Source organism: Candoia aspera, chromosome 8, assembly GCF_035149785.1.
Source record: "Candoia aspera isolate rCanAsp1 chromosome 8, rCanAsp1.hap2, whole genome shotgun sequence".
NCBI lineage: Eukaryota > Metazoa > Chordata > Lepidosauria > Squamata > Boidae > Candoia > Candoia aspera.
In genome coordinates, this window is record NC_086160.1 from 3,071,170 (window position 1) to 3,089,991 (window position 18,822).

Sequence of the window (18,822 nt, forward strand, 5' to 3'; positions counted from 1 at the left end):
ATTCACAGCCCTCCTTGGACTGATTTCAAACTGTGGAAAGCCAAGTCTGAACCATAAGCCAAAACATCTGGGAAAGGCCTGGAAGGTTAAAAATGGAAAGAAACATTCCAAGTGTATACTCATCAAACTTCGATATTGTCAGGACACGGTTTCTCATCCGAGGCACCAGGGGATCATGGCTATGGCTACGAGCACTCTCCCCCAAGCTGGTGCCCTGCAGATGTGCCAGCTGGGACTTGAAACCTGTTTCGCTCTGGGATTCGTTAGATCCTATTGGGTAGGTCATTCTTAACCTGAGCTATTCCATAGAATTGGATCTTTCATTTCGTCTGTTCTTTGAAGTAGAACTCTTTGACTTTATTAAAAGATAAGAAAAGCATATGACAACAATCTGGGAGAGGGGATTTTCGCAGTGTCATGAAATGTTTCTTCTTAAAATGATATAAGCTACAGTTCTCAGCAACAGATTTGGATAATTGCTCTTCTGCTTCGAAGAGTATAATAAAGAGATTTCATCATGTAGACATAAGGACTTAATTTGCATTTAACAGAAACTTGCACACACATTTAACATGGTAAAAACAGTATACATCATGAACATTTTGTCCATGCAGCCATTGGATTTCTCTTCCCCCTTCTGGTGGACCTGGTTGCTGGATATGCGAATTAGTTCTGTTGTAAATGTTGAATCTGAGGTGACCTTAACATTGTGGCTTTGTTGTTACTTCCATAAGGGCTCATTCATACATCCAGAGGTGAATAATTCACCATCCAGAGGTGACTATGGATATGGAGCCCAGACCAACTATGGGAGATCAGTTGGGAGAAATGCAAGAATGCAGAACTAGAGACAAGAAATACAAGGGGACAAAGAGTCTCCAGGGATAGGTGAGGTGCTATAAGGGTAGCAAATTGGGGCATCCACCCATTTCCCATTTCCCTCTGGCCCAGTAGACTGCATTCTAGCTCATTACAATGTTGTCTGCCTATATTAATTAGAAACATGCCAGTTGTCTTTTCTTCCAAAGGCATCAAATGGTTTGGGGTCATCTATTGAATTGCACAGTATTCTGGGTACGTTATGGGCCTTTACATGGTTGTTTACGTATATATAGGATTTAAAAGTATGGATCCTATAGAGCAGTGTTTCTCAGCCTTGGCAGTTAGAAGATGTGTGGACTTCAGTGTGTGGCTGGGGAATTCTGGGAGTCCACACATCTTCAAGTTGCCATGGTTGAGAAACACTGCTCTAGAGATTCTGTATAACTGTTCTCCCACCCAACTTCTAACCATTTAGATTACTTTTGTTCAGTTTAGCGTCCTCAGAAAAAACGTTCATATATTCAGTTTTCACATATGCAGAGGTGTGTGGTTTTTTTTAATAAGAGTACAATGAGGAAATCACTGGATTTCGAAACACTGTTTTTGAGGGAGCAATTCCAGGATCTCATGGGAAATTGTATGGTGCAGAAACACAAAACTATGACAACTAGCCACAGGGCTGAAGCATCTTACTGGAAGAGGGTTTGGCTGACACTTCTCCATGCCCTGAGGCTAGCTGCAAAAAGTAAGAAGCCTGTTTCTATTCATTACAAGGGAATCAGGGTAAAATAGGCATATAATTTTACCATAAGTAGTCATAATTCAACCAAACGGATTATTTTATCTCTGTTGGGTATTTACATTTCTTTTGCAGAAGAAACCAGCAGGTTAAGCAAATTGTTGGAGGTGGGCTGCTGAAATGGCAATCTTGGTTCATATGTTGTGTTCATGTGCCACGGATGCTCCCTTTAACATTGTCCACATTTTACATGTTGCGTTTTGGAGATGCCCATGTTCTAGCAAGAGGAACAGAGGGGTGGATAGTATGCACTATTATGATTGCAAAACAGTTGATACTGTAAGTTGATACCATTTTCTGGAAAGAAAGATATTACCTTTATAACTTGGAATTTGAAGAAGTTTCTTTTTTCTCCCCCTGGTTGGAAATCCCAACTGGAAGACTGTTTAAAAAGGTGGAGTGGGTATACTACTGTCTATGTTTAATTTCTTACTTTTTCTGTTGTCACTGGCTTAAAGGTTAATAATTTATTTAAACCTATTTAAGATAGCTTTTCCTCCCAGTGGGCCCTTCCTCAAAGCCACGTGCATGTGCCTTCCTCCAATCCTTCGTCAGCAGAAATGTGCGCTGGGATGATCTGCACTGCCCCAGTGGCTGAGCTCTGCCTGTCTCAGTAACGATGCTTGTGGCTGGTCCCATCCTTCCAGTTTTACTGAGAAGCAGCTGGTAGATCCCCACTTCCCCCCCATTGTCACCAGCTGTTCTCCTTAAAATGGGGCAGGCAGGGCTAGCTTCAGTGAGGGTGGGGAGGTGCCTGGAATGGGGTCTTTACTCTTCATTTTTATGTTGCCTGAGTGAGAAGTTGCTGATGTCAAGATGGTCCAGTTTAGTAACTTGTTGTGACTTGGGCTAATTCTCAACGCATATCTACTGGTCTTCTGGAAAAGACCTATGCACAAAATAGCCCAACTCACAGGTTGGGGTTGAGCTTCCATATATCAATAAATGCTGAAAGGGAATGGCTGTGTTGGCAGTGAGTGGTTACAGCCCACATGGAGTACGCAAAATGCCAGGGCCTCCCTCCAAAGTAATAAAAGCTTGGTAATAAAAAAGTAATTAAAAGTAATTAAAAATGCAAAATCCCTTGTGGGTAAAAAACAGCAGAATGCCTTAAATGCAATCATTTGGGACTGAACTAGCAATACAACTTTCAACTGGCAATTTTTAAAAAGAAAGGTATTTTGAAAACTTAAAAAAAAAGACGTTTAAAGGTGCTGTATGTGAACATATGCTTAATACAGGTCTAGTGGTCTTGCAGACAACCACTATACACCAGGGGCGTATAAATAAGGAGCCCAAGCAAGGCCTGAAGGTGATTTGGGTGGGACATTACAGAGATACCTTCTGGTTTGAGGCCCAAACCAAAATGGCTATGGATGATGGGACAAAGTTTGCATCAGGAGGACATGTCCTCCAGAACTGGTTAGTTGGGCATCTCCTACCCAAAAGTAGGTAACCACCCAAAGAAGTTTATGGGGTTTTAACATCCATCACATGTTAAAAAACACGAACACAAATACTTAAAAATAAATATTTGTGTTTGTTTAAAAGTTAAAATAAATATGAAAATATTTTAAATATTTTTAAAATATTTTTAAAGCCCTAGTTCTGATTTATATTCATAACTGTCTTTGGTCACGTTGACCCCTGAGATCTTTTCGGTTTGTTTAACCCTGAACCCAAGCTGGCTTCCCTCTGCAAAAACTCCACACTGGATGCGGACCTGAGCCACATTCATTTTCCTGAAATGCTCATGTGCTTCACATTTTGTAATACTGAAGGAGACATTACAGAGAGTAAGGAGACCTTCCAGGCACTTGGAGGAAGGAGAGAATAACTGAATCTCTTTTCCACACTGAATAGTGAAATAGAAGAATGTGAATTATGAGCATCCTTGACATGAAATATCATTGGAATATGGTCATTCTCTTTAGGGATTTGTAGTTGTGTTATCTACAAAGTGTTCGTTTGCCTTTGCAGTGATTTGCTTCCACATTAATATAGAAAGTAAATATAACAACAATATAATTGTTTTAGTGCTTTTCTCAACCATAGAGAACTCAGTGCTATAACTGCACTCAACACTTAACTAAATAAAAAGAAAAAACAAACAAGTCTAATCCCAGATGTTAAAGTGTAGGGTTCTCTCCCCACCCCCCATCCCCACCCATACAACTGCAAGACTTGGCCACAGCTGGCCAGATTGCTACCAGCCAAAGACAATTATTTTAATGACCAGAACTAGGGCTACCTGTGGCTAGCTGGGTAGTCCAGCATGAAGTGAATTTCTTCCACATTAGCTCATTTCCTCATAAAGATTGTCCTCTAAGAGGCATATCAAAAAAACATGCCAGCATAATGAACACATAGACAGTAAATGCAGTTTCTTTACATTCTCTAGCAGCTAAGTCAAATAAATAAAGCAACAGCACATTTGGCTTTGATCTGGACAGAGATGGACAGACCCAGCTATGTTTTAGGTCATGAAAAGAAGACAAAACAAATTCTTCCCCTCCAGACACAGGGTGGTTTTCCCTATCTCCTGTGTGAGGTGGAGATGAATACAAAGCAAATTAGACTTCAACTTTTGATGGAATATTTGCAGTCTAGGCTGGCACTACCCACGGCTGGACTCTGACTCTGCCCCAAAGGAACCATGAAGTCAGATTCGTTTCCATGATTAGCAGTTTCTTCTGTTGAGGCAAAAGAGTAAAAAGTAAAAATATAGCCAGTCTCTTCTTTGTGGATATTTATATCTTTTGTTTTCAATTGACCTCTGTGGTTTTTCTGAAACATGCTTTGAATTTTTAGAAATTAAGGCTAGTTAGGAAGAAAAAAAAACCCACCCTTGTTTAAATAAAGTCTGCCAAGATACCCTTAAAAGGAAGGATCTGCACTGAAAACATTTTGTGGCAGTTCTGGCCTTTATCAGAACTCAAGGAATGGGGATGCGGTTGATGTTGGGATCAGTAAAGTCCTTTCAGCCTTTCAATCATGAAAATAAATAAATTAATAATTTAGTAAGCAGTAAGGTTTTCCTGAAAGCATCCTAAAGTTGTTGAGCAGATGGGAATCCATTTTTAGCCTAGCAAAAATGGTGGGATCAGTCACATGGAGCTGGAAAATTACGTTAACTGAGTTCAGCTAACCATGGATTATGAACCACATTGTGAATGAGTCTTGGACAGGAGGATAAATTGTGTCCTCAGTAGGTTTGATTTTATTTATCCTTATGTTATTAATTATGTTAATAATCTTAATTGCATGTTATTATTTTTATATACATTTATTTAAATTTAAATCTCTGTTAATTTTTTTAACATTATTTTTATGTTATGTTATGTGGAGGCAGCGTAACTTCTATGAATATGCAACATATTTTGGTCTCTCTAACTAGCTTCTTCCTAGAAGGAAAAATGGGCTGGTATTAATCTTTAATATATTTTAATTTTCAATTAATTACAGTTTATATAAATTAATTACAGTTTATATAAAATTGATGTGATGTGATGTGATGTGGGTGAAGTGATGTGATGTGATGTGGAAATTGAGTAGCCTAAAAAAGAAGTTGACCAGATGTAGTAAAATTGACCAGGCCAGAGATGAAATTGACTAACCCAAATGAAATTGATTGGGCTGTTGGATGAAATTGACAAGACCAGGGGTGAAATTGACTGGGATATTGAAGTTACATCCACAGTCTAAAATATCCTCCAATATTTCTTTCCAGATCTCTTATTTTCTTCAGTTCAACAATGGCCTTCCTAAAATGCAGTGCCCAGTCAGAACTCTTTAATAATCATCATGCCTGGAAGCAAACATTTATTATGAAAAAAATTAAGATGATAGCATAAGAATTAGTACTTTTGCTTTCAAATTTGTATCTTATATAAAAGCAATTCAAAACTATTGGCTTATTCCTTTTTTTCTTCTGCCCTTTCAATGAAAATGGAAGAAAGTTTGCCTCTTCTGTGATGGTGGCCCAGCTTGTACATATTTTATACTCTTACCTTACTCTTTTATCTCTTTTTCACCTTACTGTATTTTATTGCATTTTATCTCACCTTAGTATATTTTATCTTATCTTATTGCATTTTATCTGTTTTATGGTACTATATTTTATTGTGGCTGATGCCCAACTTTTTGATATGGTCAACTGACTAATCAATAAAGTTATATTACTATACTACTATTAGTTTTCCTTCTGTGGTTGTTTAGCATATAGTGTAGAATTGGAGTCTGAATATTTGTAACTAGAGGGGCGATTAGCTCTGCCCTCCAAGAGTGACAATAGTCATTTCAGAAGCACTTGAACCACTGTCTCAATTTCAAAGTCTCAGCAGATTCACGAACACTCGTGGTGAGGACCACCAGTGTATCTGCTCCACGGTACCACTGAGGGGAGAGCACTCAAACGTGCCACTGTGAAGGCTCCCCTGTGAGATGGGACTAATAAAGGGTATCAGGGAATTGTAAAAGGCAATTCCCTTTGTAGCAACAATGAGAAGTGTTGGTTCTCTCTCTTGTAAATCAGGATCTAAAATTCTCTGCTTCAGCGCCCTCCAGGCTTCATCCAAGCCTAGCGTGGATACCGATCTGGGAGTGGGCCTTGTTTCTTCCAAGAAGACTGGTATCTGGCAGGACTAGCTGGGCTTGAGATTCATCTCCCCAGATTTATTTAAGCCAATACTTCAACCAGCAGAGTCATAACTGAGCCTTGGCTGAGATTCAAACATGTTCTAGGTAGAGAAGTGCATTAGCAGCAGAGCAGGGAGCCTGGAGTCTGGTTCTCAGAAATTTAGATTGTACAGATGCATGAAAACAAATGCATGAAAACCAGGTAGAACTAAAGCCTCTGATCTAGGATGTTGCTGAAGTTCGTGATTAATATCAGCTAGGTTAGTATGCCAATTTTTCAAGCCCATAACGCTTGGCTGCACCTATCTTCCCCACTTAAATAGTTAGCATTCCACAGACCCAAAACCAGTAGACTGCAGATGAACTATTTTCTTTATTCTTAAGGAAATTCCTGGTGATTGCTGGAAAAATACATGTCTGCGCTTGACTTCTTGATTTAGAAAATATCTTCTCATTTTCTACCTGACTGATCACAGCAAGTTTGTTTTGTTCATCTTCTTGTTCCTACATTGCTTTTTTTCATTTTTGTTCTTAGTTTATTGCATGTATGAAAAGAGAGGCATTGACTGCCCAATAGCAAACTTAATTTTCACACAGAAATTTGTAGTGTGTGTTTTTTAGTTTTCCTTCTAATATTCCTGTACAGATGCATATATTGACCTACAAGTCACATATTATCAGTTTTCCATTCTACATTTTTGTATGTTTTTCCTTTTATTTATGTCTTTGTAAGGATCTTATTTGGACAGCTGCACTGCAAATGTTGTAAACTATGCATCTAGAAAGATAAGTATCTTCTGGCTTGTATATTAATTTTTTTCTAATCCATTCAGTCGTGTCTGATTCTCGGAGACTGCCTGGACCAGTCCCTGCAGTTTTCTTGGCAAGGTTTTTCAGAAGTGGTTTGCCATTGCCTCCTTCCTAGGGCTGAGAGAGAGGGACTGGCCCAAGGTCACCCAGCCGGCTTCGTGCCTACGGCAGGACTAGAACTCCCGGTCTCCTGGTTTCTTGCCCGGTGCCTTAACCACGACACCAAACTGGCTCTCATATATTAATTAGGGAAGCACAAATTTTTTAGACTCTTTGGTCACAGTGCACACTGAACAATACTCAACCCCATCCTTAGATATTTTAATGTCATTTACGTGAGTTTAAGTGCTATAATCTATGTTTGGTTTTTTTGCTCAATCATGTGTGTATTTTGTTGTTATTGTAGTTGTTTATTATCCTTCACGAATAATTTTAAAAATCAGAAAGAATAAGAGGGTGAAAATACAGAAAGTTTCAGGAAGCTTTATATAACCTTCCAGATCAGACTAAGGGCCAGCAAGATTTAGTGCTTAATGTATTAGAGCAGGACCCGAGAGACCCAGGTTCACATTCATCTTCAGCTAGAAGAATTTACTGGGTGACTTTGGGCCATCCTCCTCTTTCAGCCCCATCTCCTTCACAGAGTTGGTGGGTGGAAATCTGGACCTGGGGACGCTATGTATGCTTCTTTGAGCTCTGGAGAAAAGGCAGGATACAAATTGAACAAACTAAGAAAGGATCCATCATTAGTACTATTCCTCTTCTCACTTTTGTAGGCCTGTATTCAAAAATCTGCTTAAAGTCAGAAGAGCATTATCAACTAACGCAGTAGAACGTGTGACCTTTTTTACCATAACTCATCTGCAGACCACACCACGCTGATTTTAGAAACACCCGCCTTCTAAACAACTTGACAGGCAGCCCGAAAGAGAACTCTCCTGAGTCCTTACAACAAGCTTTCCAATCTCTTGACTCTTTGCGATAGTCATTCCCTTCCATGTTATTGATATTTTATCCATGTTTTGCATTATATTGAAACTTGAGGACTGTGCATCCTAGAAAATGAAGACATGAATAATGGTCTGGTTCCAAATGTCTACACAACCTCTTCAGGCCAGAAGAGGATTGGGGTGAAGCAGTCTGAGGTTCCAGAATGCAACTGGTTTTGAATGTGAATTTTTGCAGCTAATCATATTAGCCTACCCTCCTGAGCCCAGCCATGCCAACCAGATCCTTGGTTTAAAATATATTAGGTATTTGTAAGGCAGCAAAGTTGTAAAAGGAGTTTTCACAAAGGAATGAAAGAACTCATATGGCATTTTTCTTTGAATCACATAAGCAAAGGAAAATCTGTTTGATTCAAGCTGAGACAACTTTACTATAAAGTTGTGCTTTTAACGGTAAGAAGAACAGACTGGTTTAAGATTGGGAAAGGAGTATGGCAGGGTTGTATACTCTCACCCTACCTATTCAACTTGTACGCAGAACACATCATGCGACGTGCTGGGCTTGAGGAATCCAAGGCTGGAGTTAAAATCCCTGGAAGAAACATTAACAATCTCAGATATGCAGATGATACCACTTTGATGGTTGAAAGTGAAGAGGAACTGAGGAGCCTTATGATGAAGGTGAAAGAAGAAAGTGCAAAAGCTGGCTTGCAGCTAAACCTCAAAAACACCAAGATTATGGCAACCAGCTTGATTGATAACTGGCAAATAGAGGGAGAAAATGTAGAGTGTCAGATTCCCTTGATCAAAGGTTTTACAAAACCCCTTATCGGAGCATCTACCATCATTTCCTTCTCCAAGGAATGGACTCTGTGTCGCCAGGTGGTAGGGGGTGTGAAGTTGGAGTGTGAAGTGGTTTATTATGGCTATGGAGGGCATCAAGGACACGGGGTTGAGATATGCCAGGAATACCATCTGGATGGGAGGGGGGGTGACATAGTTTCATGGGAAAGGGGACTAACTAAGGGAATGTAGTTTTAAGTTAGGTTTGAGCGGGAACTCTCCATTCACAGCTTGCCTTCTGTACCATTAATTATGCTTCATTAAAACAGTTAAAGGAATCCAAGCCTCCTGACTGTGATTGTGTGAATGCTCAAATGATCAGGTGCTGACAGACTTTGTATTTCTAGGTGCAAAGATTACTGCAGATGCTGATTGCAGCCAGGAAATCAGAAGACGTTTAATCCTTGGGAGGAGAGCAATGACAAATCTTGATAAAATAGTTAAGAGCAGAGACATCACACTGACAACAAAGGTCCACATAGTTAAAGCAATGGTGTTCCCAGTAGTAACATATGGCTGCGAGAGCTGGACCATAAGGAAGGCGGAGAGAAGGAAGATCGATGCTTTTGAACTGTGGTGTTGGAGGAAAATTCTGAGAGTGCCTTGGACTGCAAGAAGATCCAACCAGTCCATCCTCCAGGAAATAAAGCCAGACTGCTCACTATTAAAGGCAAAACTGAAGTACTTTGGCCACATAATGAGAAGACAGGACACCCTGGAGAAGATGCTGATGCTAGGGAGAGTGGAGGGCAAAAGGAAGAGGGGCCGACCAAGGGCAAGATGGATGGATGATATTCTAGAGGTGATGGACTCGACCTTGGGGGAGCTGGGGGTGGCAACAACTGACAGGAAGCTCTGGCGCAGGCTGATCCATGAAGTCACAAAGAGTCGGAAGCAACTGAACGAATAAACAAACAATAAAAGTTTTGAAAGAACTGACCTTTCATATTTGGCTGCAAAATCATGATCCTTTCATTACCTTTAGCAAACTACTCACCCAGGAGAGGTGAGAGGCATATCCCACCATAGAGGTATATGCAGGAAGGGTCAAAAAAGTCAATATTGTGGCTGCAACATGCTCCTTTTTATGTTTGTCACAAACATGCCACACATAAAAAGGGGTAGGACTTCAAACACATGGTTGTAGCTGCCCCTTTGTTTTTTTTACCCTTCCCCCCATGGTTGTCACTGGCCATGCAAGAGTAGAAATCCCACCATACTTTTCCTGCAAGATAAAGCCTCATTTTCAATAGTAGATGCCATTAAAAGAAGATTCATGGAATTGAGAAGGGGATTTGGCATGTACGGATTTATTTTTTTTAAATATATCCTTGCCCAACTCAAAACTAACCAGTTACAAATAAATCACAGTTTGAGATTCTGACTGTGATATAATGTTCTCAATAAAAGCATATAAAAAGCCAGAATGAAATTCAAAGGAAGAGTTGACTCCCACATTTTAAGATATTTCCAAAGTATAACAATACTGTGAGGGACAGCTTAATAAAATAATTTATAGTCTTCATTTAAAAGTTTTCAGTCAAATATGTCATTTTCCACTAAATCCACTCTTGAAGATAATGCCTTGATTACTAGGAGACTACAGAGATTTTTGAGTCATACCAGATCAACCTTATCACTAGCCTGGTAGATAATGGGAGTGCCTTGTCCTTAGTATTGTAGGAACTGAGAACTTTCAGACACCACATTTTAAGCACTTTGGCAAACTGGAAGGTCTCCAGAGAAAAGCAACCAGGTGGTGAAAGATCTGGAAATCCGTACTGCAAAAAACTATTGAAACCGCTGGGCCCATGTAGCTGAGGGAAGAAGTATAAAATAAAAGTCCTCAAATATCTGAAAGGTGGTTATGCAGAACTGTTTGTCATTGCAACAGAGAGCAATAGAGAAATCACTTCACCTTCCCTGTCTAGAGATATAGGTAGATGATAGATAGATGATAGATGACAGACAGACAGAGATAGGTGATAGATAGAGATAGATAAGAGAGAGAGAGAGAGAGAGAGTGAATGTATGGAGAAAAAATTATAAGCAAGGAGAATCTGTGATATTACACAACCCCACTATAGTGAATATATGAAAGTACATGAGGCTTCACTTCTAATTTCCCGGCTTTGCAAAACCTTTTCAGCAGAATTTGCAGCTACTGAAATTCTGCAGTTTCTCAAAAGGGAATACTTCTCCCCAACCTTTTAAAATCTGTATTTGAAGACATTTTCTTGAAAATCAATTTAAGTCATAAATGGGATTTTTGTATTTTGTGGTGTATTTTTCTACGTCAAAGAATGAATCATGTTTGATCAAATCAAAGAAAAATCGTACGGTGATTTTGCTAGGGATCATGGAAATTCACTATCTCAGATGAGGACAGAGAACCTCCTGTGGGGGTATAATAAAGCTTTTTCACAAAGGGTCATACAAGAGTTGTGTCTTCTAGGGTATCTGCAATGAGGTTTTGATTCACAAACCCCCAAAAAAGGAAAATGTGGGCAGATGGGATCAAGGGGAACAATCCAGCATGATTCTCACTTGACTACTCAAAATGGGATTAATTGTTGATATCCAGCAAATATTTACATATACTGTACATATACTTTGGGAACTTCCAAGTGAAGATAGTCACATAGAAAAAGCTTCAGGGTGCAGGTTCACATAAATTGCATAGAAAAATACACAGCTGCAGATAAATGTGTGCAGTATGTTCACTCGTTGCTTTTATGGTTATTCTTTTAGGAAATTGGAGTTTCTGTACGCAGCTAAGTACCATGACTTGCTTTCCTATCAGTTTCTGCTTTGGGCTGCTGGTTGGGAAAATTGCATGCCGTTGTTGTTTATTCGTTTAGTCGCTTCCGACTCTTCGTGACTTCATGGACCAGCCCACGCCAGAGCTTCCTGTCGGTCGTCAACACCCCCAGCTCCCCCAGGGACGGGTCCGTCACCTCTGGAATATCAACCATCCACCTTGCCCTTGGCCGGCCCCTCTTCCTTTTGCCCTCCACTCTCCCTAGCATCAGCATCTTCTCCAGGGTGTCCTGTCTTCTCATTATGTGGCCAACGTATTTCAGTTTTGCCTTTAATATCATTCCCTCAAGTCTGGCTTTATTTCCTGGAGGATGGACTGGTTTGATCTTCTTGCAGTCCAAGGCACCCTCAGAATTTTCCTCCAACACCACAGTTCCAAAGCATCGATCTTCCTTCTCTCAGCCTTCCTTATGGTCCAGCTCTCGCAGCCATATGTTACTACGGGGAACACCATTGCTTTAACTATGCGGACCTTTGTTGTCAGCGTGATGTCTCTGCTCTTAACTATTTTATCGAGATTTGTCATTGCTCTTCTCCCAAGGATAAAGCGTCTTCTGATTTCCTGACTGCAGTCAGCATCTGCAGTAATCTTCGCACCTAGAAATACAAAGTCTTTCACTGCTTTTACATTTTCTCCCTCTATTTGCCAGTTATCAGTCAAGCTGGTTGCCATAATCTTGGTTTTTTTGAGGTTTAGCTGCAAGCCAGCTTTTGCACTTTCTTCTTTCACCTTCATCATAAGGCTCCTCAGTTCCTCTTCTCTTTCAGCCATCAAAGTGGTATCATCTGCATATCTGAGATTGTTAATGTTTCTTCCAGCGATTTTAACTCCAGCCTTGAATTCCTCAAGCCCAGCATGTTGCATGATGTGTTCTGCGTACAAGTTGAATAGGTAGGGTGAGAGTATACAACCCTGCCGTACTCCTTTCCGAATCTTAAATCAGTCTGTTGTTCCGTGGTCTGTTCTTACTGTTGCTACTTGGTCATTATACAGATTCTTCAGGAGGTATACAAGATGACTTGGTATCCCCATACCACTAAGAACTTGCCACAATTTGTTATGGTCCACACAGTCAAAGGCTTTAGAATAGTCAATAAAACAGAAATAGATGTTTTTCTGAAACTCCCTGGCTTTTTCCATTATCCAGCGGATATTGGCAATTTGGTCCCTAGTTCCTCTGCCTTTTGTAAACCCAGCTTGTGCATCTGGCAATTCTCGCTCCATGAACTGCTGAAGTCTACCTTGCAGGATCTTGAGCATTACCTTACTGGCATGTGAAATGAGTGCCACTGTTCGATAGTTTGAACATTCTTTAGTGTTCCCCTTTTTTGGTATGGGGATATAAGTTGATTTTTTCCAGTCTGATGGCCATTCTTGTGTTTTCCAAATTTGCTGGCATATAGCATGCATCACCTTGACAGCATCATCTTGCAAGATTTTGAACAGTTCAGCTGGGATGCCGTCGTCTCCTGCTGCCTTGTTATTAGCAATGCTTCTTAAGGCCCACTCAACCTCACTCTTCAGGATGGCTGGCTCTAGCTCACTGACCACACCATCAAAGCTATTCCTGATATTGTTATCCTTCCTAGACAGGTCTTCTGTATATTCTTGCCACCTTTTCTTGATCTCTTCTTCTTCTGTTAGGTCCTTGCCATCTTTGTTTTTGATCATACCCATTTTTGCCTGGAATTTACCTCCGATGTTTCTAATTTTCTGGAAGAAGTCTCTTGTCCTTCCTATTCTATTGTCTTCTTCCACTTCCGCGCATTGCTTGTTTAAAAATAATTCCTTATCTCTTCTGGCTAACCTCTGGAATTTTGCATTTAACTCGGCATATCTCCCCCTATCACTGTTGCCTTTTGCTTTCCTTCTTTCTTGGGCTACTTCTAGTGTCTCAGCAGAGAGTCATTTTGCCTTCTTGGTTTTCTCTTTCTTTGGGCTGTATTTTGTTGCCGCCTCCTGAACAATGTTGTGAGTTTCTGTCCATAGTTCTTCTGGGATCCTATCTACTAAATCTAGTTGCTTAAATCTATTCTTCACCTCCACTGCATATTCCTTAGGAATATTAGTGAGCTCATATCTAACTGATCTGTGGGTCTTCCCTAATCTCTTTAGTCTGATCCTAAATTGTGCAACAAGAAGTTCATGATCTGAACTACAGTCAGCTCCAGGACTTGTTTTTAGCAACTGTATAGATGTCCGCCACCTTTGGCTGCAAAGGATATAGTCAATCTGATTTCGGTGTTGTCCATCTGGTGAAGTCCATGTATAAAGCCGTCTCTTAAGTTGCTGGAAGAGAGTGTTTGTTATGCAGAGTGAGTTGTCTTGGCAAAATTCTATCAGCCTATGTCCTGCTTCGTTTTGTTCTCCCAAAGCCATGCTTACCTGTAATTCCAGGTGTCATTTGACTGCCCACCTTAGCATTCCAGTCTCCCGTGATGAAAATTACATCTCTTTTAGGCGTGTTGTCCAGTAGGTGCTGCAGATCCTCACAGAACTGCTCTACTTCAGCTTCTTCAGCATCTGTGGTTGGGGCGTATATTTGGATCACTGTTACCCTGAATTCGAATTGAGATCATTCTATCGTTTTTTGGATTGTATCCAAGCACTGCTTTAGCCACTTTACTATTAATTATGAAGGCTACTCCATTTCTTCTGTGGTCCTCTTGTCCACAGTAGTAGATCTGGTGGTCATTTGATGTGAAGTGGCCCATTCCAGTCTGTTTCAGTTCACTGACGCCCAGAATGTCTATCTTTAATCTTGACATCTCACCAAGAACCACATCCAATTTGCCCTGGCTCATAGATCTTACATTCCAGGTTCCAATGGTGTGTTGATCCTTAGAACATCGGATTTGCTGTTCATCACCAGCACCGTTGGCCGCTAGCCGTCCTTTCGGCTTTGAGCTAGCTGCGTCATCATGTCTGGGGCTAGTTGAACTCATCCTCTGTTCCTCCCCAGTAGCATTTTGACCATCTTCCGACCTGAGGGTCTCATCTTCCGATGGTATACCGACATATCTCTGGTTGTACTGATCCATTTAGTTTTCACGGCAAGAATACTGGGGTGGGTTGCCATTACCTTCCCCAGGGATCGCATTTAGTCTGACCTCTCTGTCATGACCTTCCTGTCTTGGGTGGCCCTTCACGGTTGAGCTCATGGCATCATTGAGGTGCTCAAGCTCCAGCACCACGACAAGGTAACGATCCTTTGCTGAAGATCCTTTGCTTTACTTATAAAAATAGAGAAAATCAGGCTGGGCAAATCTGTAAGTGTAAAACTGATGAAGAGTGATGGAAACTGAGTAGCATAATAAGACTGGTTGGTAAAATCGAACAGAAAGCAGGCAGCTTGGTAATTATGCAGAGGAGGAATCTAACCCCTGAACTTCTGGGTTGGTAGTGATTAGAGGGAATGTTGACTAGGAAAGCATTCATTTATTTTTAACTTTAATGTGCAGGAACATTGATTCAGACCTGTGCATGCCTGCAAGTAGAATCCTGGGGTGTAAAAAATGAACTTTCAGTTGTGGTGCTGCTGGTCACCAAAACCCTAAGGCCTTTCATGCTCACCTTACAGACAAAGCAGATGTTATGCTTCACTATATTCAAATCTCTATTGAGAGGCAATTGCATTTTTAAAAGCGTTATTTTTTTTCACAATATACATAAACATTAAAAATGAGAAGCAACTGCATTTTTGAAGACCAGAGGACCCCTTTGTAGCTCTTGCCCAGGATTAGGTTCAATGTGATCTCTCCTTGTCTTCATAATTCACCCACTTTGTTCAGTTGAATTCCAGACTAGGTTAGTTGGATGGTTCCCAAATGCTCTACATTCCCAATTAGGGACACCCCCTCTTCCTCTGGGATAGAATCGTGTCTCTCTTGGGTCTACAGTGCACACGGTACATGCCACAATGTTATGCTGCAATGGCTTGCTCTTGTGTTATTGCTGAACTGTTCGTTCAGCGCTGAGCCAAGGTGTAAAATGTTTTGGGAGTGGGCAGTGTAGCTGAGAGAATCTCTCCCTAGACCAAAGCAGCAGAGCGGTTGTGTTCCTCACTGAGAAATGCTTGGTGCATAATCTGGTCTGCATTCTTCTGCTGTTAGGGTGGACCAGCGATCAAGTATGTGAGAATTTCAGAGAGGGGAACCAGGAAATTACTTATCAAGTTCAAGCATTACAGAAATGTTGGTGCCAAAGTTTGAGGGTGGGGAGGGGGGAGGCTCAACCAAACACAACATCTGCAGACATTATAATCCAGAGGCTCCAGCTGTTCAGAACTCTTTCAAGCTGTGTAAGTAAAAAAAGAAGTTTTATTTATTTGAATCAATTTTTCTTTATTCTTCCACACCCTGAAAACTTTCACATTCCAATGGCGGCTGTTGATATATTCCCAGGTTCATTTGCTTTCTTGCTTGGAGAATGTGTGGGCATGGTAAATAGCAGACTGTTCTCCGTGTAAATTTAGTGATTTGCTAGCCCGTTTCTTTAGCCAGACGTTTCTCTACAATGCAGAATTCTTCACTCCTCATTTCACCTTGCAAGAAAAAAAATATGATAGTTTGTTTTCCCCAGATGTACCATTTCTTTGCAGATGGTGATGCTGACAGCAAACTGCAAATTAGTATGGCATATATCAGACTTTCTTTCTTTCTTTCTTTCTTTTTCTTTCTTTCTTTCTTTCTTTCTTTCTTTCTTTCTTTCTTTCTTTCTTTCTTTCTTTCCAATAGCTTTAGGTTTAAAACAAATAAAACATTTTTAACCGTAGAGAGGGCAATTTGATAGCAATATTGCTTCCGCAATACAAACAGCTGTTTCTGTTATTTTTTTTATTCAACTGTATTGAGACTGAATTGGGGAAATCCAATGATTCTCAAAAAGGATGCAACGATCAATTGAATAGTTGTGTAAAGAGTATTGGGGGAACCTGTGGATCATTCCTGGGTTAGAGATCTCCTCCAACTCTGAAAAAGCTTTTCAACATGTGTGACATATTTGCCCTGTTGAGTTACCGTATTTATTAGATAACAGGGTTTTTTCCCTTGTTTCTGACAGCCCATTTTTTCAATAACTTAATTAAGCTAGACATCTAGGATCTAATCCACATAGAATGTATTGAGTATGTGAAGTTAAACCAACATGAGAAACTCAGCCCCATGATGTTATTTCAGATGTAGAGGCACCAGGAGAGGAATCCAGAATCTCATGTTTTGAGTTGTGATGGCTCTTTCAACAGCCCTTGGGCATTCCTTATTTTTCCTTCTATTTTCCACTCAGTTGCCCTCAGAATCCTCTTGCTTACGTATGCAGGAAGCAAGCTTTTACTAAGTGTCAAAGAGTTACTCTTGGCTGACTCTGCTTAGAGCTGCACTCCGCCGTAGACACTTGATTTGGAGCCGATACTAGTCAGTGGCTTGATTTTTCATCAGGGAGTTAATCCTTGGATTATAAATAGAAGAATGGAAGAATATGTAGATGTGCAGCATCCTGGGAACATGAAATTATGGATTTTCCTTGGGTGCTAAGCTATTCAGTACCACTGCATCATCGTTAAACTATTTATTTTTGTTTCTTAGGTTTATACCCTGCCTTATGTAACCATTCATGAATAATATTTATGCATTACCCTTTAACCAACATTTCAACTGGCCAGCATTTATTTTGGTATTCTTAATTGCATTTTATTGCATCTTTTCCTTTTGAAATGGGTGACCAAAACTGTATAGTTTGTATAAGGGTCATTGTTTTCAATCTCTTTTCTAATAATAATAATAAAAAATCTCTACAGTCATTTCTATGGCAGCTCCCAATAGTACCCTAGGCAGCTTACAATATGGCTTTTTTACAATGACCAAATGTTAATATTGGGATAATTTGCAGGTTTATTCAGATATATCTTGCAGAAGGTGCATAGGCTTCCTTTTAGACACTAGAAGAATTGATTTCTGCTGGCCTCTTCTCATGGGGCCTAATGTTCTTATACTGTACAGTCTGCCTCATTCAGGCTGATTCCCCTTTTCTCCATTTGTGGAAGATAACAATGCAGATCTTTCGCTAGGTACGGATTTCTAAAAGAATGAACTTAAAAACCTTTGACCTTCAACACTGCCATATTCTATTCTATTTAAGTAGGCAAAATCTGTACTTTAATGTTTGGGTTAGGCACTTCTAGAAGGTGGGGGGGAACAAGAAGAAGAAGGAGAAGGAAGAGAAGCTGATTATTATTTCTAATAGGTTTCATTGATCCATCACAGATGTACATTCTACAGAAAAAGGCTCTTGGGTTGTTTCCTTATCTCTTTGATCAGACAGATGTCCTTTGGTCTGCAGATGCTAGTTTCTTTTCATTTCTTCCTAATCCTCCAGTTTCATTTCTTCCTAATCCTCCAGCACATACATTTTCTGTGTAAAGGAATGTGCTGGGTAGTTTTGTACAGATTTCCTCCCTCCAACCAAGACTTCCTCTGACTGGAGTATGATGTCATTTCCTGGCTACAAAGCTAACAAACCACATGTGTCATCCTGTGTATTTGTGATGGCCAGTTTTTTCCTCCCGCTTCATGCATGTTTTTCGGTTGGACAACGTGCTTCAATGTCAGTTGACCCTAGTTATGAAAGCTATCCTGAAGAATACTAGTCAGAGCTATATAATTCGAGGGTAATCTGAAATTTGTTCCCTAACTATACTGGGAGAAAAATTATGAGGTTCTAAACCAAACAGTCTATAACTGGACTTAGTCAGTGGCAGGATCTTGTGGCCCGCTTAACAGATTTATTGAAACAATGTTTATGGTCGCCCATCTCACAGCAGTGACTCTTGGCGGCATACAAGGTTAAAGTGCACATTACAATCGAAACCACATCTGAGGTGAAAACTATTATCCCAATCAATAAAAAAGAAATGTTAAGCAGAAGAGTTCACCTAACCTCTGGCTGAGCTCCTGGGGGAATGGCCAGATGTTCCATGCCTTACAAAGGGCGGGGGCTATCTTGATTTCTGGAGGGAGGGTGTTCCACAGGACAGGCACTGCCGTAGAGAAAGAACAACTCCTGGGTCTAAGAAGATAACATGGCCTGACGGAAGGGACCTGCAGCACGCCCTCCCTGCTAGATCTGGTGAGGCGAGCAGAAACAGT

General features: G+C 40.4%; 1 protein-coding gene across 3 annotated transcripts in view; it reads left to right on the forward strand.

Moving 5' to 3' along the window:
- Window positions 1-18,822, forward strand: part of C1QTNF7 (C1q and TNF related 7) — a 55,005-nt gene that overhangs the window by 13,905 nt on the left and 22,278 nt on the right. The window contains exon 1 of one of the 3 annotated variants that reach the window (XM_063309631.1): window positions 15,753-15,980. The exons of the other annotated variants lie outside the window; for them this stretch is intronic. Within the exon in view, the coding sequence (XP_063165701.1) occupies window positions 15,872-15,980 (109 nt within the window). The 5' untranslated portion in view covers window positions 15,753-15,871. Of the gene's footprint in view, window positions 1-15,752; window positions 15,981-18,822 lie in introns of those variants that run through there. 3 annotated transcript variants of the gene reach the window in all.